Source organism: Lissotriton helveticus, chromosome 7, assembly GCF_964261635.1.
Source record: "Lissotriton helveticus chromosome 7, aLisHel1.1, whole genome shotgun sequence".
Taxonomy (NCBI): domain Eukaryota; kingdom Metazoa; phylum Chordata; class Amphibia; order Caudata; family Salamandridae; genus Lissotriton; species Lissotriton helveticus.
This window is the reverse complement of record NC_136068.1, coordinates 30181373-30203918: the sequence shown is the minus strand read 5'-3', so window position 1 is coordinate 30203918 and position 22546 is coordinate 30181373. Positions and strand designations below refer to the sequence as shown.

General features: G+C 42.5%; 1 protein-coding gene across 4 annotated transcripts in view; it reads right to left on the bottom strand.

Annotated features, from left to right (window-relative positions):
- The window catches only part of LOC144767955 (cell adhesion molecule CEACAM1-like), a 189621-nt gene that overhangs the window by 16192 nt on the left and 150883 nt on the right, over nucleotides 1-22546 (bottom strand). For 3 of the 4 annotated variants that reach the window (XR_013598397.1, XM_078651306.1, XM_078651305.1), the window contains exons 11-12: nucleotides 13090-13125; nucleotides 5435-5470 (exon numbers count right to left, since the gene is read on the bottom strand). Coding sequence is in view for 2 of the 4 variants with exons in the window: in XM_078651306.1 (XP_078507432.1) it covers nucleotides 5435-5470; nucleotides 13090-13125 (72 nt within the window). In the remaining 2 variants the exon portion in view is untranslated. Of the gene's footprint in view, nucleotides 1-5434; nucleotides 5471-8137; nucleotides 8308-12482; nucleotides 13126-22546 lie in introns of those variants that run through there. The other variant, XR_013598398.1, reaches the window with a different exon arrangement.

Sequence of the window (22546 nt, the reverse complement as noted above, 5' to 3'; positions counted from 1 at the left end):
TTGGACGTAAGGATAAATTATAGATCTGTGACTCTTGTACATGGTGACCTAATTTCTATATTACATTAGTCAGTTTTGTTCTGCTTCCTAAGTAGTGTATGGCTTTGTTCTTTAAAGGAAACCAGGTTTCATTTTTCCCTGAAGAAGAAACTGGAACATTAGCTGAGATTACCGTATATATGGTGTAGCAGCCAGTGGTAGAGTTAAAATTTGTGTACTATTTTGACTTTTGTGTATCACCCATGCTCTTGGTATTGTGTCACAAACTTGACTATCACCCGAGTAATTTCTTGTTCTTCCTATAGATTTTTCTTTTGCCGCTTCTCCCCTGATTGATGTCGCATTGTGCCTAGTTATTGGGGATTTTAGCTGTGTCCTAGTCCCATTTCTCTTTTCCGTATTCCTTTCACCAGTCAGCCCTTTTATTATTGTTGGTGTATTGTTCAGGTTCACACTTCCAGACTGCAGTAATGTACCAGGGACCCCCATATTATGTATAATTCCCTTTTGTATGGCCAGACAGGTTTTTAAGAATTTTCTTTAGGCCTACTACAATGTTTTCCAGTCTGACTGTCAGGGTAGTGATGGACTGGTTAACTGACTCAATACTATGACAAATTTTCAATGACTATTTTAATTTGGTTTTTTACCCTTTTGTTCCTGCTTCTTTAATTTTCAGTGGGATCAGATGTGTTCTAAATCATGGAAATACCAGGACTCTCTAGTTCTTGTCTTTTGTTTCCACATTTTGATCATTAGCCTTTGTATTGCATAGTGCACCTGATGCACAATTATTAAAGGGAGGTATCTACATGTCCCTGATAATCTGTATCATGTGATTTCTCTTTTGAGGTGTTCTAGATAAGGAATTTAGGAACACTTAGACGTAATCATTGAAAAAGAAAAAAAAATGTTTACTCCATTAGACAATGCCACCATGTGTGAGGACATCCATTCAGATAGAATTCCCATGTAACTATCTACCCTTAGATGGCAGAGGATAATGAAGGGTACCCGATTGAAGAGACTAGAAGTACTGCCTTTGAGAATGACAGTGTATTCTAGACCAGAATTGTCCCATGGCGTATGGCCACTCCCTCGCAGATTGCAGGCCACCTGCTTGCAGTCCCATTGTTAAATACAATGAACTGTTTTTGTACTAAATTGAAGGAAACTAACAACTGTGTCACATTTCCTACATCACTAGGTTCTGCGGTGTCAAGTCATAATAACCTGCAGAACATTGATTTAAGCCTAATTCCCATCAGTGACAGCTACAGATGAGGGCCGGACGTCTTGGCCCTACAGTCCCGGCACCCAGAAAGTAGCAAGGCTGGACAACGATCGCCAGCGCGCCGTCAATGGTATCTCCAAAGCATCGTACTTGCTCCATCAGACGGCGTTGGACATCACAAAACCAGAGTTTCAGTGCAAAAGAGCGAAAGAGAAGGATCCCTGTTGTTGATGGCAGGGCTGGTTTGAGGCTTCAGTTTTCTATCTGTCATGTGCTGGTAACCTCTGACAGTGTGCAGTCCCTTGAGCCCCTTGGCTGAGTTTTGGCCACACCCCCCTTTTCTTTGCTCCAAGGGAAGGGCAGTGCACCGGAGGATCCAAGATTGGCAAAAGGCACTACATTGTGGTACCCATGATGAAAGGAAAAATTAAATGAAAGAGCAGCCCAAGCGTCCTCTGACACTAAATAACAAGTGTTGGAGCCTGAAAGTGTTGCTGAGTGTGAAAGTCTGTTGCTCTTTCCCGATTAATAGTACTTGGGTCTGCACGAGATGATCTGTGCCCACGACCAATGAAGAGCACAATATCTGTAGTGTCTGCCGCAGAGGAGAGACACTGGTGCACTGCATTGAGACATTGAGACTTTCGAGTGAGCTGTGAGTGTTTGCCAGGAGGGCACTCCAACGGATACTGAAAAGCACTATTTCCATGGAAGGCCTGAATCAAGAGGCCCAATGCGACAATGGAAGCAGATTTGATGGACGATAGAAGCCTACCAGAGAGGCTTAGAACGGACTTTGGGTATAGTTGTGGTTGTACAAGTGTTTCCAGTGCCACTGTATGAAGTAGGTGTTGGATATGTTCATCCAAAATGGTGCTGAAGTAGTGTTCTGTCTGTACTCTGATAAAGGATATTCCCATTTCACCTAGCAATGAATTAGGATTTGCCTGCGTAATGGCAAAAGGAGGGTCTGAGGTAATTCAGTTTCAACTCCATTTTTGTATTCCGTCGCCATTTTGTGTTGCCCTCACTCAGGCAGCTTGGTAAACCTAGTGTTTTTGCCCTTTGTACTGCCACGTGTTAAATAACCTCCCCTTCCTTGTTGTGAAGCCAATTCCAGGAACTAGCCAAACTGACTAAACCTTATCTAGACTGACTAATCCTTGTCCCAAATATTTGTTGGCCTTCAGTATTCTTTCCCTGCCTTATTTGATCTGTTGGCCTTCGGTATTCCTTCCCCGCATTATCCTATTTTGCAAGTTGTCCTTTGAAGCGCACAAACATGTCCTGCCATTACTGATTGACCTATAGGTGCTGTCATTGATTGACTTATGGGGTTGGGCAAAAACACGACTCAAGGGGGACGTTCTGGTTACATGATGCCTTGTTTTGAATGTTTTCCTATTGGCTAATATTTGGCAGATCTTGCATGTCCATATTAGGCATTTTGCATGCTTGCATGAGCTAGGACTGCCCCTTACTTTTATGCTGAGTTTGTAACCCTCACATATATAAGACCCCAGTGTTCTGTACACTTTAGACTGCCTCATTCAGTTGCTAAGGCTTCTGTGTGATGTAGTCTCACTCATTTGAGTTTAATAAAGATGTTATTTTATATTTCAGTTTCTGTGTCAACTTCTTCTTTGTATTAGTGAGACCCCTGAGAAGGAAGATTGATTTCTTTAATTGGCGCACCAACGTGAACTTCATCAGAGAAGTGACTATCTGAGGGAGTGATCTTGTCAGGAGACTGAAATCTACCGAGGAGGACAGGACAGGACTCTACTAAGGAGGTACTCTGTGCACGGAGATTCTGGGGATTCTTTGTCTCTGCAGCCCAGTATATTTCTGATCTTCCTGATGTCAATCCTGACTGAGAACCTTTTTAGCGTGAGTATTCTAAAAAAGACTGTTAGGTCATTTAGAACTTGGCAGTTAGAATTTGGACAACCTTTTGATTGGTAAGAGTAAGGTAGTTTAGTAACGCTTACTGTAGCTTTGGAATTTTGGAATTTGTGTTGGCCAACTTTGGATATGTATGGATTTGATATGTAAATTGCAATTTGTGTAGGCAGGTGATGGGGAGATTTTTCTCTATCTGATTTTGTTGAACGGTGCACGTACGAAGAGTACCTTAAGCACTACTTTGATTATAATATTTGCATATTCTGCAATATTTTTGGCATGCCTGTTTTCAAGTTCACATCGAAGAATGTGTTGCTTTTTTGAAAGGTACCATAGTGTGATGTGAAGTAAATTAGCCGGCTCCCCTAGAGGAAATATCTAAATAGGTTTAGGTATAAAAACATATTTCTTCCTTGATGATTTTGCATCCCCAGGGAATTAAAATATGACAAAATACAAACAAGGATCCTTTGTTCTGCGCAATGTTATGAATGAAGATATGCAGAGCGAATTTTGGTGTTCTGCCAGCCAAAGCTAGTGAATTGAGTGTATTTTGACTTCTTGGACATACAGCAGTCTGTAGGGCTGTTTTGCAGTCTTTTGGAACACTATTGAGAAGCGCTTCTTGTAACCCTCACATATATAAGACCCCAGTGTTCTGTACTCTTTAGACTGCCTCGTTCAGTTGCTAAGGCTTCTGTGTGACATAGTCTCACTCATTTGAGTTTAATAAAGATGTTATTTTATATTTCAGTTTCTGTGTCAACTTCTTCTTTGTATTAGTGAGACCCCTGAGAAGGAAGATTGATTTCTTCACCACCAACTTCAAGTTGGTGGTAATTTGCGATTTCTTTGAAATATTCACTTTTTTGCATTTTTCAAACGGCCATGTGGCATACATATATGCCCTTAGGGCATGTATGTGTGCCACATGTGCACACATACATATTTCAGGGGTGCAACAGTCTGTCCTTTTGACATTCTGGCACCCTTAAAACTGCATTCTCAATTTGCGATTCTCTATTTGCGAATCGGAAAATGATCATGTCTTCCCATTCATTCTTACAGGCCTCCTAGCCCATTTAAATGAATGGGAAGGAATTCCTTATTTGTGAATCGCAAATAAGGAATATGTTGGATTCACAACATTTTTAGCAAATACTGCATACATTGCATTTTGAGATTCTATAATTGCAATTTGCTAAAAATCGCAATTTGAGAATCGCAAAACTCTTTTTGATACATATGGTCCTTTGTCCCTACATTCTGATGTCCTGCGGTCCCAGGCACAGTATGTTTCCAAACATAATCCCTGCAACAAGATGAGCCATTAGTTGGCAAAATATAGCACATCTCTCCTGAGTTTAGGAATCAGTAAGGTCTATGCCCTGTTAAACTCTGGTAGAAGAGCGCCCTTCTTGCTAGACTGTCCCAAAAAGTGGCACCACAATGGCGCATGTTGCTTTATAAAATTCCAGTGGGAATCTCTCTTCCCCTGGGTGCTGCCCCTCTGTATTCGTTTTATTGTCTCTGATATTTCAGTTTCTGAGAGTTCTTCCTGTTTTTCCCTGTGCTCATAAGTTTTTCTCCTTATGCAGCCAAAGCCTTCTCTGCCAGAGTAGAAGAAATGTCTTTGGTAATCAATGTCTGTAGGTTGTCCTTTGTTGGGATTTGTGTTTACATAGCTGTATGGAGTGTGATTCATTGTCTAGAGCAGTCCTCTTATCTTCAGCCTCCTAGTGTGCCTTGGCTGAGTCTCTCATTAACCTACCTCAAGTGTATACTTTCCCTCCTGCCCACAGTAGTTGTGAGGAAGGAACCCCATTTGAGGTCCAAATATCCACTAAGCATTTCTTGTACCCTCTTCCTCTTGTCTGGGGGCATACATTTCAAGGTGATCTCTCTACTGGTGTGGCTTCAGGAGACACTGATGTCAGGAGAGTTTGGTGTATTTTTTTTTATTGTTGTCTCCCAGTAAGAATACCAATAGGCTAATTGGAAGCGGACATGTTTCTTATTGGTCCACATTAATATAAAAATAACAGGTAATTAGACAAGCTGTACAGAACCCAACAGGAGAGGTCTACGCAAGATGATACTTGTGTCATAAAATGTACCCTCACACCTCCCAAATGTAACCTGCACAGGAACAATTGCAAGACGTAGTCTGTGCATTGTTTGTACTTTGTATCTGTCGACCATTGCTGTCCATATTGAGGTATTCATACATTGAATCATATTGAACTGTCGTCCCCTCAACACCCCGACACCACAACTTCTTGATAGTTGTTTTACCTGTTTTGGGAAACATTGTCTCATATCTGGGCTCAGCTGCAAAAGAAAAAAACACATATTAGAGTACAATCCATTTTAGTGACAGAGAAATCAAGAAGACATTGAAAGAAGACAACATGGCTATTTAAGATGGGGGTGATGAAGGAGAGATAAGTGACATACTTCATATTTTCACTTGGCTTGGATTCCAAAGATTGCCATCATAGTGCTCCAGGGCTGGATGTACTCTTGCGTCAGTGTCCTGAAGATCCACAGGGATACAAGGGATCGTGGTCTTGCCTGAGAAACCAGCCGTCCCTAGTGAATGATCCTTGCTGTGGGTGGATGGAGCAGAAGGTCGTCAGACAAAGGAAGCTTTTATCTCTGTATGAATACCAATGAACTACTTGGACACGGACATGTCTCTTGTTTGGTCTACATGAATCATGTACTCCAGGCTGAATGGTAAAGAAGGTCCAGGCACAAAGGAGGAATTCCAATGGACCTTAGAATTCTATTTTTACTTGCAGTTTTCCGATAGTTGGTGTGGGGACCACCCTGCGATGATAAAATGAGCTTTGAAGATATTGCTTAAGGACTTTTCTTTGTGGTCCCAGTGCTATCAGAATTTGTACAAACAATTAGGAAGCATTTCACACCCGAGGACAAGCCTCCAAGCCAACCTGAAAAGTCACAACCTTGCCGGCCACTTCTTAGAGTCATTTCCCCACTCAGCGCTTTTTATGATAAGTTCAAGACTGCAGCGGTACTGCTCACTGAATGAATCTGATCTCATAGGACCTTTTCAAAGACAAGTTTTAAGCTTGATTGGCCAAAATCTGCAAACTCACAAATATTTCTATTTTTGAAGATAAAAGTTAGATCAACCCTCAACTTACAACTGGACACGGTCCCTAGTGGGTCAACCTCAAGAGAGACATTGAGAATGTTGCTGCTTTCTTGTGTATTTCTCATTGGATAACACTGAGCACATTTCCCAACACTTTCCCATGATACTTTGTGCTCCCCATATCCAGTTTCTTCCATGTTAGTTTTTTGGGGGTATTTTATTTCTAGCTGTGTAACTAACTTAGTCTAGGCCTTCTCACGTTCTTCATTCCTTAAATGAAATATTGTTCGTCTAGCTGTTCCAGTACAGCCATACATTTACTCTGAGATTACATTGCTGCTTTTGACAAGCTAGAAAGGGTGAGCCAGGGATTCCTCTGAGACCACCAGACCCAGCTACACTCTGATGCCTTACACATGTTGGCTTGGAATGAGTGCACTCAGATCTGTGTGGATGGGAGCTTATATATGAGGCTGATGGGGACAAAAGCACAAACCACCAATAATCATTTCCATTTTTAAGTTTACGGGTTCTCTGTTCTCTCACTCAAAAGGGAGAACTCCCGTCAAACAGGGCCAGTTTGACCAAACAAGATCCACTTTTTGCCATCACTAGAAGGTTCTCCCTCCATCTGGCACCCTCAGACACCAATGGACACTAATGCACACCACTTCCAATCTGGAGTCATTTTTGTTCAACACTGGACAGTTAAGTCCAACCCACATTGACGTAAAGTGCCTAAGGTCCGACTCCATCTTATTTAGGCATTGACTCCATCTTGGTTTATGGAGGCTGCCATTTTCCCTCAAACAATGAAAGACACAATTGTTTTCTCCAATTTATGCAGAATGATTGTCATGTCTGCTTGAGGCATATGTCGCCTAACCTTACCTTTCAAAGAACTGTGAAAGTATCAAACCCTTTAATCGATGACACAGATTCAACCTACAAGGCCACATTTATATGGTTCAAATGTCTACTTTCCACTATATCAAGATTGATTACGCACACATACAGACATATAACCAAAATAGTTTAGTCCGAATTGAAGTCCTTTTACCACATATGTTTATACGGAAATGTCTAGGACGTATACCTTGATGTACATTATCTGTGTCAGATATTCTTAAACTTATGTCAGAAATTTCTGATAAGATGGAATATATAATGATGACCACTTGTCAGGGGAGGGTCTTCGCCCAGGTTATTGCCTGAGGTTCTGCCAGAGACGGTCTCATCTACTGCAGGAACACTCACAGATGCTATGTCTAACCTGAAACTGATTCCTGGAGGAAGACTGACTGACTAAGACCGCAGCGTGTGTTCGCCCTTCACAAGGAACCCTGTCTTCGTGCCTCCGCTGATAAAGACAGCCTTTGCTGTCAACGAGGTGTGCAGTGCGTCACTACTCCTAAAGAAACTCTAGAATGCAAGCTGCTCCGCCTTCCATTGTCTCTTTGTAAAGCGCATAGAAACAGACGTTCAGTTGCTAGGCTCTAGATGACATTTTAAAAGACATTTTGAAAATGTTAGAAATATTTGATTCTCATTACATATAACGTGTCTTCTTGCTGTTTTATAATATTCTGTGTAGTTGTTTTAGATGAACTGAGATATAGATTGTTCCCGTAGTAATAAATACTTTTTGCTTAAAAGTGTTCATTCTTCTTAGTACGGTGAGTGTGATACACTGAATAATGAAATAAGGTTTTTCACTGTTGCCATAGTGCCCGGATCCCATTATGGGATTGTTAGTAACCCAAAAACGATACTTATATGTCAATTACACATTGAATAATGTTGTGTGGAGTTACAACTTGTCTTTCACATTCATCGCTGGTGCACTGAACCAAGTTCACCCGTGTCACTCGTGGTGGGAAAGCACACCTTGTAGAGGTACGACAAAGCTGTAATTCATGCAAAGGTGTGACGTTGTGTTGTTTCATTTCACAAAGCACTCATAGTTCTCACATGAACTAATTGTTTGAGGCCTTCCACGCAAGGGTGGATGTCTGAGCTACGCAATAGTGGATGTCTGCATTACCTAAGGGTGATGTCTGCGGTACGCAAGGGTGATGTCTGCATTACCTAAGGGTGATGTCTGCGGTACGCAAGGGTGATGTCTGCATTACCTAAGGGTGATGTCTGCGGTACGCAAGGGTGATGTCTGCATTACCTAAGGGTGATGTCTGCATTACCTAAGGGTGATGTCTGCGGTACGCAAGGGTGATGTCTGCATTACCTAAGGTGTGACGTTGTGTTGTTTAATTTCACAAAGCACTCATAGTTCTCACATGAACTAATTGTTTGAGGCCTTCCACGCAAGGGTGGATGTCTGAGCTACGCAATAGTGGATGTCTGCATTACCTAAGGGTGATGTCTGCGGTACACAAGGGTGATGTCTGCATTACCTAAGGGTGATGTCTGCGGTACGCAAGGGTGATGTCTGCATTACCTAAGGGTGATGTCTGCGGTACGCAAGGGTGATGTCTGCGGAACGCAAGGGTGATGTCTGCGGTACGCAAGGGTGATGTCTGCATTACCTAAGGGTGATGTCTGCGGGACACAAGGGTGATGTCTGCATTACCTAAGGGTGATGTCTGCGGGACACAAGGGTGATGTCTGCATTACCTAAGGGTGATGTCTGCGGTACGCAAGGGTGATGTCTGCATTACCTAAGGGTGATGTCTGCGGTACGCAAGGGTGATGTCTGCGGTACACAAGGGTGATGTCTGCATTACCTAAGGGTGATGTCTGCGGTACGCAAGGGTGATGTCTGCATTACCTAAGGGTGATGTCTGCGGTACGCAAGGGTGATGTCTGCGTTACACAAGGGTGATGTCTGCCTTACCTAAGGGTGATGTCTGCGGTACGCAAGGGTGATGTCTGCATTACCTAAGGGTGATGTCTGCGGTACGCAAGGGTGATGTCTGCGGTACGCAATAGTGGATGTCTGCATTACCTAAGGGTGATGTCTGCGGTACGCAAGGGTGATGTCTGCATTACCTAAGGGTGATGTCTGCGGTACGCAAGGGTGATGTCTGCGGTACGCAAGGGTGATGTCTGCGGTACGCAAGGGTGATGTCTGCGGTACGCAAGGGTGATGTCTGCATTACCTAAGGGTGATGTCTGCGGTACGCAAGGGTGATGTCTGCATTACCTAAGGGCGATGTCTGCGGTACGCAAGGGTGATGGCTGCCTTACCTAAGGGTGATGTCTGCATTACCTAAGGGTGATGTCTGCGGTACGCAAGGGTGATGTCTGCATTACCTAAGGGTGATGTCTGCGGTACGCAAGGGTGATGTCTGCATTACCTAAGGGTGATGTCTGCATTACCTAAGGGTGATGTCTGCAGTACGCAAGGGTGATGTCTGCATTACCTAAGGGTGATGTCTGCGGTACGCAAGGGTGATGTCTGCGGTACGCAAGGGTGATGTCTGCATTACCTAAGGGTGATGTCTGCGGTACGCAAGGGTGATGTCTGCATTACCTAAGGGTTATGTCTGCGGTACGCAAGGGTGATGTCTGCGGTACACAAGGGTGATGTCTGCATTACCTAAGGGTGATGTCTGCGGTGCGCAAGGGTGATGTCTGCATTACCGAAGGGTGATGTCTGCGGTACGCAAGGGTGATGTCTGCATTACCTAAGGGTGATGTCTGCGGTACGCAAGGGTGATGTCTGCATTACCTAAGGGTGATGTCTGCGGTACGCAAGGGTGATGTCTGCGGTACACAAGGGTGATGTCTGCGGAACGCAAGGGTGATGTCTGCGGTACGCAAGGGTGATGTCTGCATTACCTAAGGGTGATGTCTGCGGGACACAAGGGTGATGTCTGCATTACCTAAGGGTGATGTCTGCGGTACGCAAGGGTGATGTCTGCATTACCTAAGGGTGATGTCTGCGGTACGCAAGGGTGATGTCTGCATTACCTAAGGGTGATGTCTGCGGTACGCAAGGGTGATGTCTGCGGTACACAAGGGTGATGTCTGCATTACCTAAGGGTGATGTCTGCGGTACGCAAGGGTGATGTCTGCATTACCTAAGGGTGATGTCTGCGGTACGCAAGGGTGATGTCTGCATTACCTAAGGGTGATGTCTGCGGTACGCAAGGGTGATGTCTGCGGTACACAAGGGTGATGTCTGCCTTACCTAAGGGTGATGTCTGCAGTACGCAAGGGTGATGTCTGCATTACCTAAGGGTGATGTCTGCGGTACGCAAGGGTGATGTCTGCATTACCTAAGGGCGATGTCTGCGGTACGCAAGGGTGATGGCTGCCTTACCTAAGGGTGATGTCTGCATTACCTAAGGGTGATGTCTGCGGTACGCAAGGGTGATGTCTGCATTACCTACGGGTGATGTCTGCGGTACGCAAGGGTGATGTCTGCATTACCTAAGGGTGATGTCTGCATTACCTAAGGGTGATGTCTGCAGTACGCAAGGGTGATGTCTGCATTACCTAAGGGTGATGTCTGCGGTACGCAAGGGTGATGTCTGCGGTACGCAAGGGTGATGTCTGCATTACCTAAGGGTGATGTCTGCGGTACGCAAGGGTGATGTCTGCATTACCTAAGGGTTATGTCTGCGGTACGCAAGGGTGATGTCTGCGGTACACAAGGGTGATGTCTGCATTACCTAAGGGTGATGTCTGCGGTACGCAAGGGTGATGTCTGCATTACCGAAGGGTGATGTCTGCGGTACGCAAGGGTGATGTCTGCATTACCTAAGGGTGATGTCTGTGGTACGCAAGGGTGATGTCTGCATTACCTAAGGGTGATGTCTGCGGTACGCAAGGGTGATGTCTGCGGTACACAAGGGTGATGTCTGCGGAACGCAAGGGTGATGTCTGCGGTACGCAAGGGTGATGTCTGCATTACCTAAGGGTGATGTCTGCGGGACACAAGGGTGATGTCTGCATTACCTAAGGGTGATGTCTGCGGTACGCAAGGGTGATGTCTGCATTACCTAAGGGTGATGTCTGCGGTACGCAAGGGTGATGTCTGCATTACCTAAGGGTGATGTCTGCGGTACGTAAGGGTGATGTCTGCGGTACACAAGGGTGATGTCTGCATTACCTAAGGGTGATGTCTGCGGTACGCAAGGGTGATGTCTGCATTACCTAAGGGTGATGTCTGCGGTACGCAAGGGTGATGTCTGCATTACCTAAGGGTGATGTCTGCGGTACGCAAGGGTGATGTCTGCGGTACACAAGGGTGATGTCTGCCTTACCTAAGGGTGATGTCTGCGGTACGCAAGGGTGATGTCTGCATTACCTAAGGGTGATGTCTGCGGTACGCAAGGGTGATGTCTGCGGTACGCAATAGTGGATGTCTGCATTACCTAAGGGTGATGTCTGCATTACCTAAGGGTGATGTCTGCATTACCTAAGGGTGATGTCTGCGGTACGCAAGGGTGATGTCTGCGGTACGCAAGGGTGATGTCTGCCTTACCTAAGGGTGATGTCTGCGGTACGCAAGGGTGATGTCTGCATTACCTAAGGGTGATGTCTGCGGAACGCAAGGGTGATGTCTGCGGTACGCAAGGGTGATGTCTGCATTACCTAAGGGTGATGTCTGGGGTACGCAAGGGTGATGTCTGCATTACCTAAGGGCGATGTCTGCGGTACGCAAGGGTGATGGCTGCCTTACCTAAGGGTGATGTCTGCATTACCTAAGGGTGATGTCTGCGGTACGCAAGGGTGATGTCTGCATTACCTAAGGGTGATGTCTGCGGTACGCAAGGGTGATGTCTGCATTACCTAAGGGTGATGTCTGCATTACCTAAGGGTGATGTCTGCAGTACGCAAGGGTGATGTCTGCATTACCTAAGGGTGATGTCTGCGGTACGCAAGGGTGATGTCTGCGGTACGCAAGGGTGATGTCTGCATTACCTAAGGGTGATGTCTGCGGTACGCAAGGGTGATGTCTGCGGTACGCAAGGGTGATGTCTGCATTACCTAAGGGTGATGTCTGCGGTACGCAAGGGTGATGTCTGCATTACCTAAGGGTTATGTCTGCGGTACGCAAGGGTGATGTCTGCGGTACACAAGGGTGATGTCTGCATTACCTAAGGGTGATGTCTGCGGTACGCAAGGGTGATGTCTGCATTACCGAAGGGTGATGTCTGCGGTACGCAAGGGTGATGTCTGCGGTACGCAAGGGTGATGTCTGCGGTACGCAAGGGTGATGTCTGCGGTACACAAGGGTGATGTCTGCGGTACACAAGGGTGATGTCTGAGCTACGCAAGGGTGATGTCTGCGCACTAATTAGGATGTTTTCGATGCATTTTATTGCACAAGCTTCATGCTCACCCTCTATCTGCAGGAATCCATCATCTTGTGTACCTTACCCTTGTGACGTTGACCTTCTGGTCTCTGTGAGTTGTGTGGTGAACATTGCTAGTGCTGCGCATGTGGCACACGTGATCACATTCGCACTTCCTGCAAGGTAGGGTTGTGGCTTCCATTGTGCAGCAGGTGCAGTGTGCACCAGTGCTGCAAGGCAGTGGTGTTGAAACTAATGCAGCCACGAGATAAAGCTGCATGATGAGCGCACGTGCAAGAACAGGTAACTAGATGCGCTGCGGATAGGCCAATAAGAGACTGACACAAGATAATGCTTGTGTCATAAAATGTACCCTCACACCTCCCAATAACACCTGCACAGGGACCGTTGCCAGACAAAGTCAGTGCATTTCATTGTGCTTTGTCGCAGACAGTTATTGTCCCCCAAATTAAAGATACTTATGCATTAAATCATACTTAACTGGCCTCCCTTACGACCCCAACACCACAGGTCTTTGATGGTTTTTTTTTCTTTTTTTTTACCTGGCTTTGGAGAGATGGTCTCATATCTGGGCACAGCTGCAAAAGAAAGAGACAGACATCAGTCTACAATCCATTCTTTGTGACAAAGACATCATAAGGACGCTGCTCAGAGGTTTATAGAAGACATCATGGTGGCTGTTTAAGTTAGTGGGGGGGGGGGGTGAAGAAGGAAGGAGAAGTTGGCATTCTTTTACTTTGCACTGTTTCCAAAGATTGCAGTCACGTCACTTCGCCAAACTTAGCAAGATTGCCAGAGAAGATTTTGGCACCAAAAATAACTATTTCAAGAGAATTTCGTCAAACACTTTTTTTTTCTCGAGAGAACTCTCCAAGACTGGCTGTTTGTAAGACTTTCTGCTGCTGGATTACTCCTGGTGGAAGAGGTGTCCGCGCTATCGTATATTGTCAACATTACCAACTTGGGGCATTTCAGAAGTATCACAAAGTGTAAAAACACACAATTATACAGATGTGTCAGGATACTCTTGGTAACGTCACTCATCCCTGCTACTGAGAAAGGAATAAACTGAAATGTAATCTTCAGCTGGGCCGGCTCTCCACCCCCGCACACCCGGGTCCAACCCAGTCGCCTCCTCCCTCCCTCTGCCCTGGCACTGTTCACCCCCACGTGCCAGATACAGCTCCTAGGAGCAGTGAAGCGCTTGAAAGAGGACACAATAGTCCAGCAAACCTCAGATTCTGCACATCGGTTGGCACACGGGTGTGGGGTACAACAGAGAGTAAATGGCACTAGTAATTAATTTCTAATTGTATTTATCCATATTTATTTTATTCTCACTTTTCCTGCATTTCTGCATATTTATTTTTTGAATCTTTAACTCGAGTATTTCCAGTTTTATTTAAGCAATACATATATGCTTGAAAGTCTAAAGGTGTTAGTATTGTAATAACTGTGGTATAAAGAATGGCATAAAATTACCACAAATTATAAAAAATTGCACTTTTCTGAGAATGGCATATTCCATGTGAAGACACCTAAGTATTTGAGGTGTGTTGTGTGTGAATACAGACCTTACAGAGACCTGTGCAGTGTGAAGCACTGAATGAATCTAAGTGGCCAAAGAGAAAGCAGTTGAGACAATGCTGGCCAGTAGTTAGACTGGCAGTGCTGTGAACAAGTGACTCAATACGAAATTGTGTTTATGGAGCAGAGAATGGAGTGAGAACTTGTTAGAGAGTGTGGGTGTATTTCCAGAAACAAAACAAAGCAAAAGAAAAAACAAATAAAACTAAAACTGAGACAGAGTGAGAATAAGAGTGCAGTGGAGAAGGTGAGTTTACGGATGGTTTGCTGATTGAAGCAAGATCACCCCCGTGTAATGAAACTCATGTGTGAGAGGCGGGAGCAGGAGCGCCGGGTGTGAGGAGAGAAGATCTAGAAGATGGTGACGGGTCATGATTATTTGGGAATAAACCTTCTCAATCGAGTCTGCTCATCCAGTGTGAACTAATATTTATAAATACTTACTAATCGTGGGATAAACTAAAATTGTGAAGTTTTTCTGAAAAAGTACAATGTAAAAATGTGCAAAAGCAGTCTAAAAAAATTCAGTTTCTTAAACCAGCGATGAAAAGAAGGCAGAAGAGAAATAAGCTGAAGAAGTAAGAGACGATTTATGTTCTGAGAGAGATTTATCAAATGTATTAAAGAACATGGTGCAAAAGTAAATGCCAAATAGTGTTATAAATTTTGATAATGAGAAATGCTTAAAGTAGATGATTCTTGTTGTGTTTATTTTCAGGCCTCATGAAAAATCATTCTAGAAACATGATCGTTTATGCCTTTAGACTATTGCAAATAGATAAAATGCCTCTAAGTTCAGTTTAAAATTAATGTTTGATTATATCGTTCCAATGTATTCACAATTTCTTCATATAATTTAATAATGCTATGTCTATTCTTTTAAAAATGATGATTTTGTGGCTTTGGAAGCAGCCTTGACACGTGCATTATTTTCTTTTACTAACGAAGGCCTCAAATAATGTATGTTGTCATTTATTTATTCTAAAATGTTGATTTTTTTTTCCCCTATTGCTGAAGTTTCCTTCTGTGATAGAGTATTTCTTTCTATGAATGAGAGCGACAATTTTGTTGCAAATGAGCATGGAAGTGAGCGCGCGGATGTACAAGGTGATAGTGCTTTGAGTTTCAAAGTGCTTCCTATTTCCGGGGTAGTTTAACATTGGTTAAAGGAAACAAAGATGGTTTGTCCGTGGTCCGGATGACTTGGACTGGAGACTGATCATATCACGATCACACCATGAACCCTAACCAATGGAAATGAGTAAACCGTTGAAGATACATTTGAGGTTTTGATTTTAAAACAGTTTCACCTAGATTCATCAAAGACCCGTTTTTCGAGTCTTTAATAGCGATTCATAAGGAATCGCTATTAAGGACTTGCAAAAAGGGATTCATGTAGGAATTGCAAAAAATATTGCGATTCCTACATCTTTCTTATTTGCGATTAGCAAATTGCTAATCGCAAATAAGGATGCGATTTCAAGGGTGCCAGGGGTGTCCAAAGGACACCCTGTAGCACCCCTGAAAAGCAAATGTAGCCAGATGTTGTGCACACACATGTCCAAAGGACATGTGTGTGTGTAACATACCACTCAGAAAAATGCACTAAAGTGCATTTTTCTGAGTTTTCGCTATTTACCACGAAGTCTGACTTCGTGGTAAATAGCGGCAAGAAATAGCGAATTCGCTATTAGAAAATGGTTAATGAATTGCATTTAAGGAATCTCAAATAGAGATTCCTTAAAAGCAATTCCTCGCAAATATGCGATTTCGCAATTAGCGATTTTTGCATTTGGGATGATGAATCCCAAATGCAAAAATTGCACTCGCAAAGGGCCAGATTCTCAGAATCTGGCCCTTTGCGAGCCGTTTTCGGCTTGATGAATCTAGCTGTTTGAAGCATAATTACTCTGTGGAAAGAAACATACAGGGGTTTGGCTCTTTACGTTTTTGCAAGAACTGCTATTGCTGCTGCCGGCTGGCAGGTGATTTTCCTGTGCAAATTTATGGGCGTGACATGCTGTCGGCCAAACCTTTATTCCCCTGACCTGAACTATCCGGATTATTTACAGACTTTGGCCCACTTGCATCAAGGTAAATTGCATTCGCAAACGGTGCGAATCGCAAAATTCGGCCGTTTGCGAATGCAATTCTCAAATTTTGGATGCATCATGCTTTTCGCAATTTTAGGAATTGCAACCATGTTGCGATTTCTAAAATTGCGATTGCATTTAAGAAATCGCAATTTGAGATTTCTTAAATGCAATGCATGATTATTTTTAAATTGCGAATTCGCAATTTGGAAGGGGTAAATTAGCATGAAGTTGACCTTCATGCTAATTTACCGAAAACTTTCAAACATGCACAGTTACATATTTGAAACTTTTAATTTACACACACACACGTCCTTGGGGCATGTGTGTGTGTAAATGGATCTTAAAGTTAAATTTCAGGGGTGCAGGGAGGGGTTCTTTGGACCCCCCCTCCACCCTTGAAATTGCATTCACATTTTGCAATTCGCAAAATGAAATTCGCAAAATGTGAATGCCTTCCCATTCATTCCTATGGGCCTTTTGGCCCATAGGAATCAATGGGAAGGGTTTCCTTAATTGCGATTTGCAAATTGTGAATCGCAATTAAGGAAAAATACCAAATAGCAAAAAAAATTGTGAATTTTTCATGCATTGCCATTTGCGATTTCTAAATTGCGATTCCTTAATTTTCGCAATTTAGGAATCGCAAACGGCAACAATGATGCATGTGGGCCCTAGCTCGCTGTGCATTGATATAGGTTCGTATGAAATCTCAAACTGTATTCTGAATTTGCATATTGTATTTTTCTATTTGTCTCTCTCCTCACGCCATTAATTGATTTGTGATGTATTTTACCTATAACGCATTTGATTGTGATTTTACCTGTATTCATTGAATTAACCAAAGCACTGATGTTCTAATGTATTTGTGTATTGACCATACATGTTCGAAGTTTAGATAAAAGTACCTTGATAAATATACGGAGATTGTCCTTTTTGACGAATGTTTTTTGACATGTTCTTGTTAGACTGATGTCGGTTAGGCATTTTCTTCTTTATAGGTCCTCATGAGGATAATGCATCCGTCTCTATTTATCTGAGTCCCTGTTAGCTCCAATAAAGATCTATCGGAGGACCCCATACGTTCGTAAGTAGTTGTAGAGTTTTTATGGGCCCGAACTCTTTGGGTATAATAGATTTATTTCATAGTTTCGTTCATGGTTCATTCGATGACATTGTGAAAGTATAAAATATTACGACACTTCCGCTGGATCATTGGTCTGTCGTCACAAAGTGCAACGAAAACAGTGGAGATTCTTATTTTATAAACTTCAAGAGGATCTGGATGAAATGGTACAAAGAAGAATTTATAGCCGGATCTGGTAGCTCATTAGACTAATCCATCCAGTTTAGGGCACTGTGTTCAACCTCATTGTCACAGGTTCAAATCCGAACAGGTTCACTCAGCTTTTCATCCTTCTGAGGCCGATAAAATGAGTACCGTTGGGTAGCAAATAACATCTGTTATTCAGCTACAAGACACCCGTTGTAGTGAACGTGCGCATTACAAATACTTATGTTATAATAATAAAATGTCAACGTTTAAGAAAGATGAACTGGGGTTTTTGAGGGCAGAAGCAGGAAAATATGGCATTGTGTATATGAAAAACTTGATGGAAAAAATGAAAAATTGGCTGTGGAAATGAAAGTGGATTTATATAAAAAGAGAATTTGTGAAACTTAGATAAAACTGACTGAATGTGATTTGAAAAAAAACAAAAGGTTACACATTTGCAAGACTATTTAAGAGAATTATTTAATGTGATCAGAGACAGAAAATATAACAAGGTGCAGAGATGATAAGACAAAGGTTTCTGTCAAGTCTGAAAAGTCGAAAAAGAGTAAACGAAAAAGAAATGTGAGTGCGAGTAATTCTGAACATGAGGTAATTTTTAAAAAAGAGTTTCCATTAGGAGAAGCTGTGGGAACTTATGTGCATGTACCCTGGACTCGGCAGGACCTGAGGAACTTAACAAAGACATGTCCAAATCTTAGAGAGGAGACAGAAAGTTGGTCTACGGAAGGAGAGAGGATTGGGACTATCTCGAAGGAACTTTGGGAAGATCCAGAGGGGTTGTTTTTAATTGTAATTTCTCAACATTTGTGGGTTGATTTTAAGACAATAGTACAGTGGCCCGATCACAAACCGCAAAGAGATGCCCCTGTTGAGGTATCAAGCAATCGAGCATTTGAAAAGAAAGATTCCACCGAAACAAGTTCATGGTCTCAAAATGATGAGCGTGACGCAAAAGTCAGATGAGTCAGTACAAGCATATTATGAGAGATTGATGCAGATTTACTGACACCGTAGTGGAGTTGATGATCCAATAAAGAAAGGCATTTTGGGATTTGTTTCAGCTTTTGTGTTGGGATCGCATCCAGAGATCAGAGCGGATATTCAGCAGAGTGTGACGTGCCGGCAAGCTAAATCCGTGAGTCAAGATCCTTGCCTATGTGGAGCGATTGCTGGGATGTGAAAAAGAAAATGACAAAGGAGAAGTTGACAGTGGCTCAGATACAGTTCTTTACCAAAGGTAGTCAAGGAGCATTTATAGTGCCTGGTGATGGTGCCCAATTTGTGTAAATTGGAAATGGCAGAGGTTTTACTAACAATGCTTTTAACACCAATAATATTATGGAAATGAAAACTGGAGCATGTCACTTTTATGGTGATGGAGCGAGGTGGAAAGACAACATTTTGTATACCCCTCGTGAAGTCATTTCCTCATAACTGTAACCTTTATTAATTGTGTGGTGTGGAAAATATTAACCAACATAGTATAGAATGCACACACAAATACACGTGGGAATACTAATCTGCTTGCATGATGAACTATAACTGACTAATTCAGTAATGTCGTCATATTGTTTGCTAATGCAAAGCTTTAAATTAATGAAATGTGGCATAAATGTGCTTTCTGTTTATGTGTTTTGTGGCAAAGATATGGAGATAGGTGCGTATATTACGCATATATGTTGCTTATTTGTTAGGTAATAACTAACAGGGAAATCCTTAGTATGGGGGAGGTAAACAGAAGGGCTATATTTCAATATTTACCATTTATTTGTGTTTGTTTCTAAGATAGTTCCCATTCTGGCTCGTGAGGCCTACTAAAACTTGGAGGCTCTCGATTACTGTGACAGTGAAAGATATTGCGCTGGAACCAAGAATGAATATGAGCTGCCTGCGCCTGAATGGAAGAGATTCAAGGACAGACTACCCTGAAACCCTGTTGACTGCCAAAAAGCTATGGACGTCTTCATTGTTGAACGTGAGAAAGAACGTGAATATAGCAAATTAAGGACATAACTGAGGAAACTTGTACAATGACAAAGGACCATTTAAATTTCGCTGATATGACGGAAGTTTAGGAATGAAATGATGAGGTGATGCTCATCCACCCTCGAATTTGTCCAATCAGAATCTGAGTTCATATTGACAGTTACTTTTTAGATAGATAAAGTTAGTGAAATAGTGTATAAACCCCCCCAACTTTACTTAAGAAAAAACTCCTTTCCGATTTCCTCCTGAGATGCTGTCAGTATGCTGATTTTCCTGAGATGTAAGAATTCTTGAATAAATGTTTGTATTTCTTTGAGTGAGAACTGAGTTTTAGTTGAGGTTATTAGTTAAGGAAGTTAGGAGAAAATGAACTTTGGGAACTATCTGTCTTATGCTAATACTTGTGTCCTGGAACCTAAATAAAAATGTCTATTTCTGAATCTTTGAAATAAATTAATATAACTGTTTGAGATAAAACTTTACTCTTTTAAGGTTATTTTTTTGAATAAAGAAATAAATAAAGCGAATAAACTGTTAGACATACCTAGCGAGGTTTGCAAAATTACAGTGCAACACTCGCTACAAATTCAAACAACTTTGGCGGTTCAGCCCTATCTAACTTACAATCTATCAGGCTACGAAAGATTCTTGCTAACTAGGTTCAGACTAAACATCTTTCATCACTTGGTCACTTTTCGAAAAATTAACACCTGGGAAAAATCGTTAAAACTGTGTCCTTGTGATGAACTTTCTCCTCAAAACGACAATCCATACAACACTGTTTTGTAAATTTTATCAGGATCTGAGGAAACAGTGGTTAATACCGCTTTTAAAAGTCTTTGGCTTACGCAGGTGCCGTCCGGCATTCCTTGCTCTTCAATTTTTAGATGCTGAACCTTTTGCCAAACAGATAGCAAAATTCCGGAAGCTGGTTGTTAAACATAGGCAGAACCTGGAGTAACTGACAATTAGTATAGACTGCTCCTCTTCTATTTTGAGTTTCTTTGTAACCGATAACGCAAGTCCTGGTTGTGTTTTCTACTAATACTGGTGTACTGTACTTTTATCTTGTATTTAACTTGCTGTTTTTTAAGAACAATGTTATTTTTCTGTGTACGCACTTAGCACTTTATACATTTTACATTGTAGCTCTCTTGCTAGGAGTCATACCCTAAGAAAATTAATTGTCTGCTCTTCAAATGATGGAAGCTCAAGAGAACTGTATGGTGCTAATTTTGAATCTGTTATCCTTGTGATATTTTATCATGTTGATCATATCTTTTTAATCGCATTTTTTATGTACATATTGTGCTTTTATGGCTGTCTTTTTACAACCGAATAAACTCTTTGATTGATTGATTGTTTGACATGCTAAGCATTGCTGTTAATAAAAATTAGATAAATGGAGAATTAAGCTGGTCTTGTATTTTCCTACGCCTAATTTTTACTAGCAGATTCATTGACCATAATGGTGGTATGTCTGAATAAAATGTTTTGTCAATAAAACCATGGTAAACTCTTTAAACTACAGGTGTAAATAGTATAAATATTTAGTTTTGATTTAGACACTTCGCTATAATCCAGCAGCTCTCCTTTGAATTTCACCGGTCCTTGAGGTAGAATGGAAGTGTTTTGTGAGTAACTCGCAGTGTTATGGGTCCCACTGATGAGTAAATGTATGATTTGGTACTTCAGGGAACGGTGATATGGTTTTAGAAAATATTTTCCGGAGTAGCGCTGCATCAATGGTAAAGACAACCACTGGAAGGAACTTATGGATTTATTGTTAACCTCTTACGTGCTCATGACGAGCCCAGCTCGTCATGAGTCACAGTGGAGCTGTGCTCTTGACGAGATGAGCTCGTCATAACGGCTGCGCTCCGCCCGCACGCGATTGATTCCCTGCCTGTGCGGGCGAATTAATGAGTGGGCGGAGTCGTGCCGAGCCCAGCTCATCATGAGCACACCTCCACTGTGACTCATGATGAGCTGGGCTCGTCACGAGCACCTCGGCGTTGCGCCCCCTCTCCCCCCTGCGCCGTGGGGGAATTACCCCAGCAGTGAAGGGGTTAATGGATTGCAGCATAAAATGAATCAGATGGTAGAGAATGGAATGATGCTGGCAATGGTCTCAACCCTACTGGCCTCTGTGTGGAACACGCAGAATGTAAGGAAGTCCAAAGTGAATGTAAATTCATCCCTAGTAAAACAACAACTGGTGCAGAATAATATGTTGGGATTTTAGCAAATTTTACAATGCAGCAAAAACATTTAAAAATTCACAATGATTTTCCACAATCTGCAGCTACACTCAGAGCTCTACGGGTGAGTGAGATGCAATGATGGTGCCTGAGAGGGGAGGTGGATTGCATGCTTGGTGCAGTCCTAGAGGTCGACCAGACCGTATATGGATGGTGAGGTGAACACAAACCCTGTATCATTTTTGATTGATACAGGTGCTACCCGATCCACTTTTTGGCTTTGGTGATGATTTTTATTTTGAATAAACCTATAAGCTTTAACTTGGAGCTCTGCTTTGAGTAAGTTCACTTGACGAGCTTGGACTCAGTCTTGTGATGACAGAGATAGTCCTGATCCTACTCAGGGACGCTCTTAATTATTTTAATTAGAGCGCCTGCAATGGTATCTAGTGTTATATTCACCCCACGACATGCATCACTTCAATAAACTCCTATAAACACAGTATCATTTCAATTACAAATAACTGCACATCTGCAGCTGTTTATTAGGACACCTTGTTCCAGTTTTTTATTTTCCTGATTGTCATTCTGTGCAGTTACTGGCCTGGGACTCATCACTGGCCGCACTAAGATCACTCAAAAGAAGACCTTTAAGTTTTTTTAAATAAATACAGAGAAAAGGATGATTTACTACCTGAATTTATCTCTATAAATAAGTAAGAACAGTAAAATTAGAACATTTATTATAGCCTTATAGCCCGCCGTAGCGGGCTATACCGGTTATTAAAGATCCGCTCCTGCGTTTAAAGGCCCGAGCCGAAGGCCAGGGACTTCA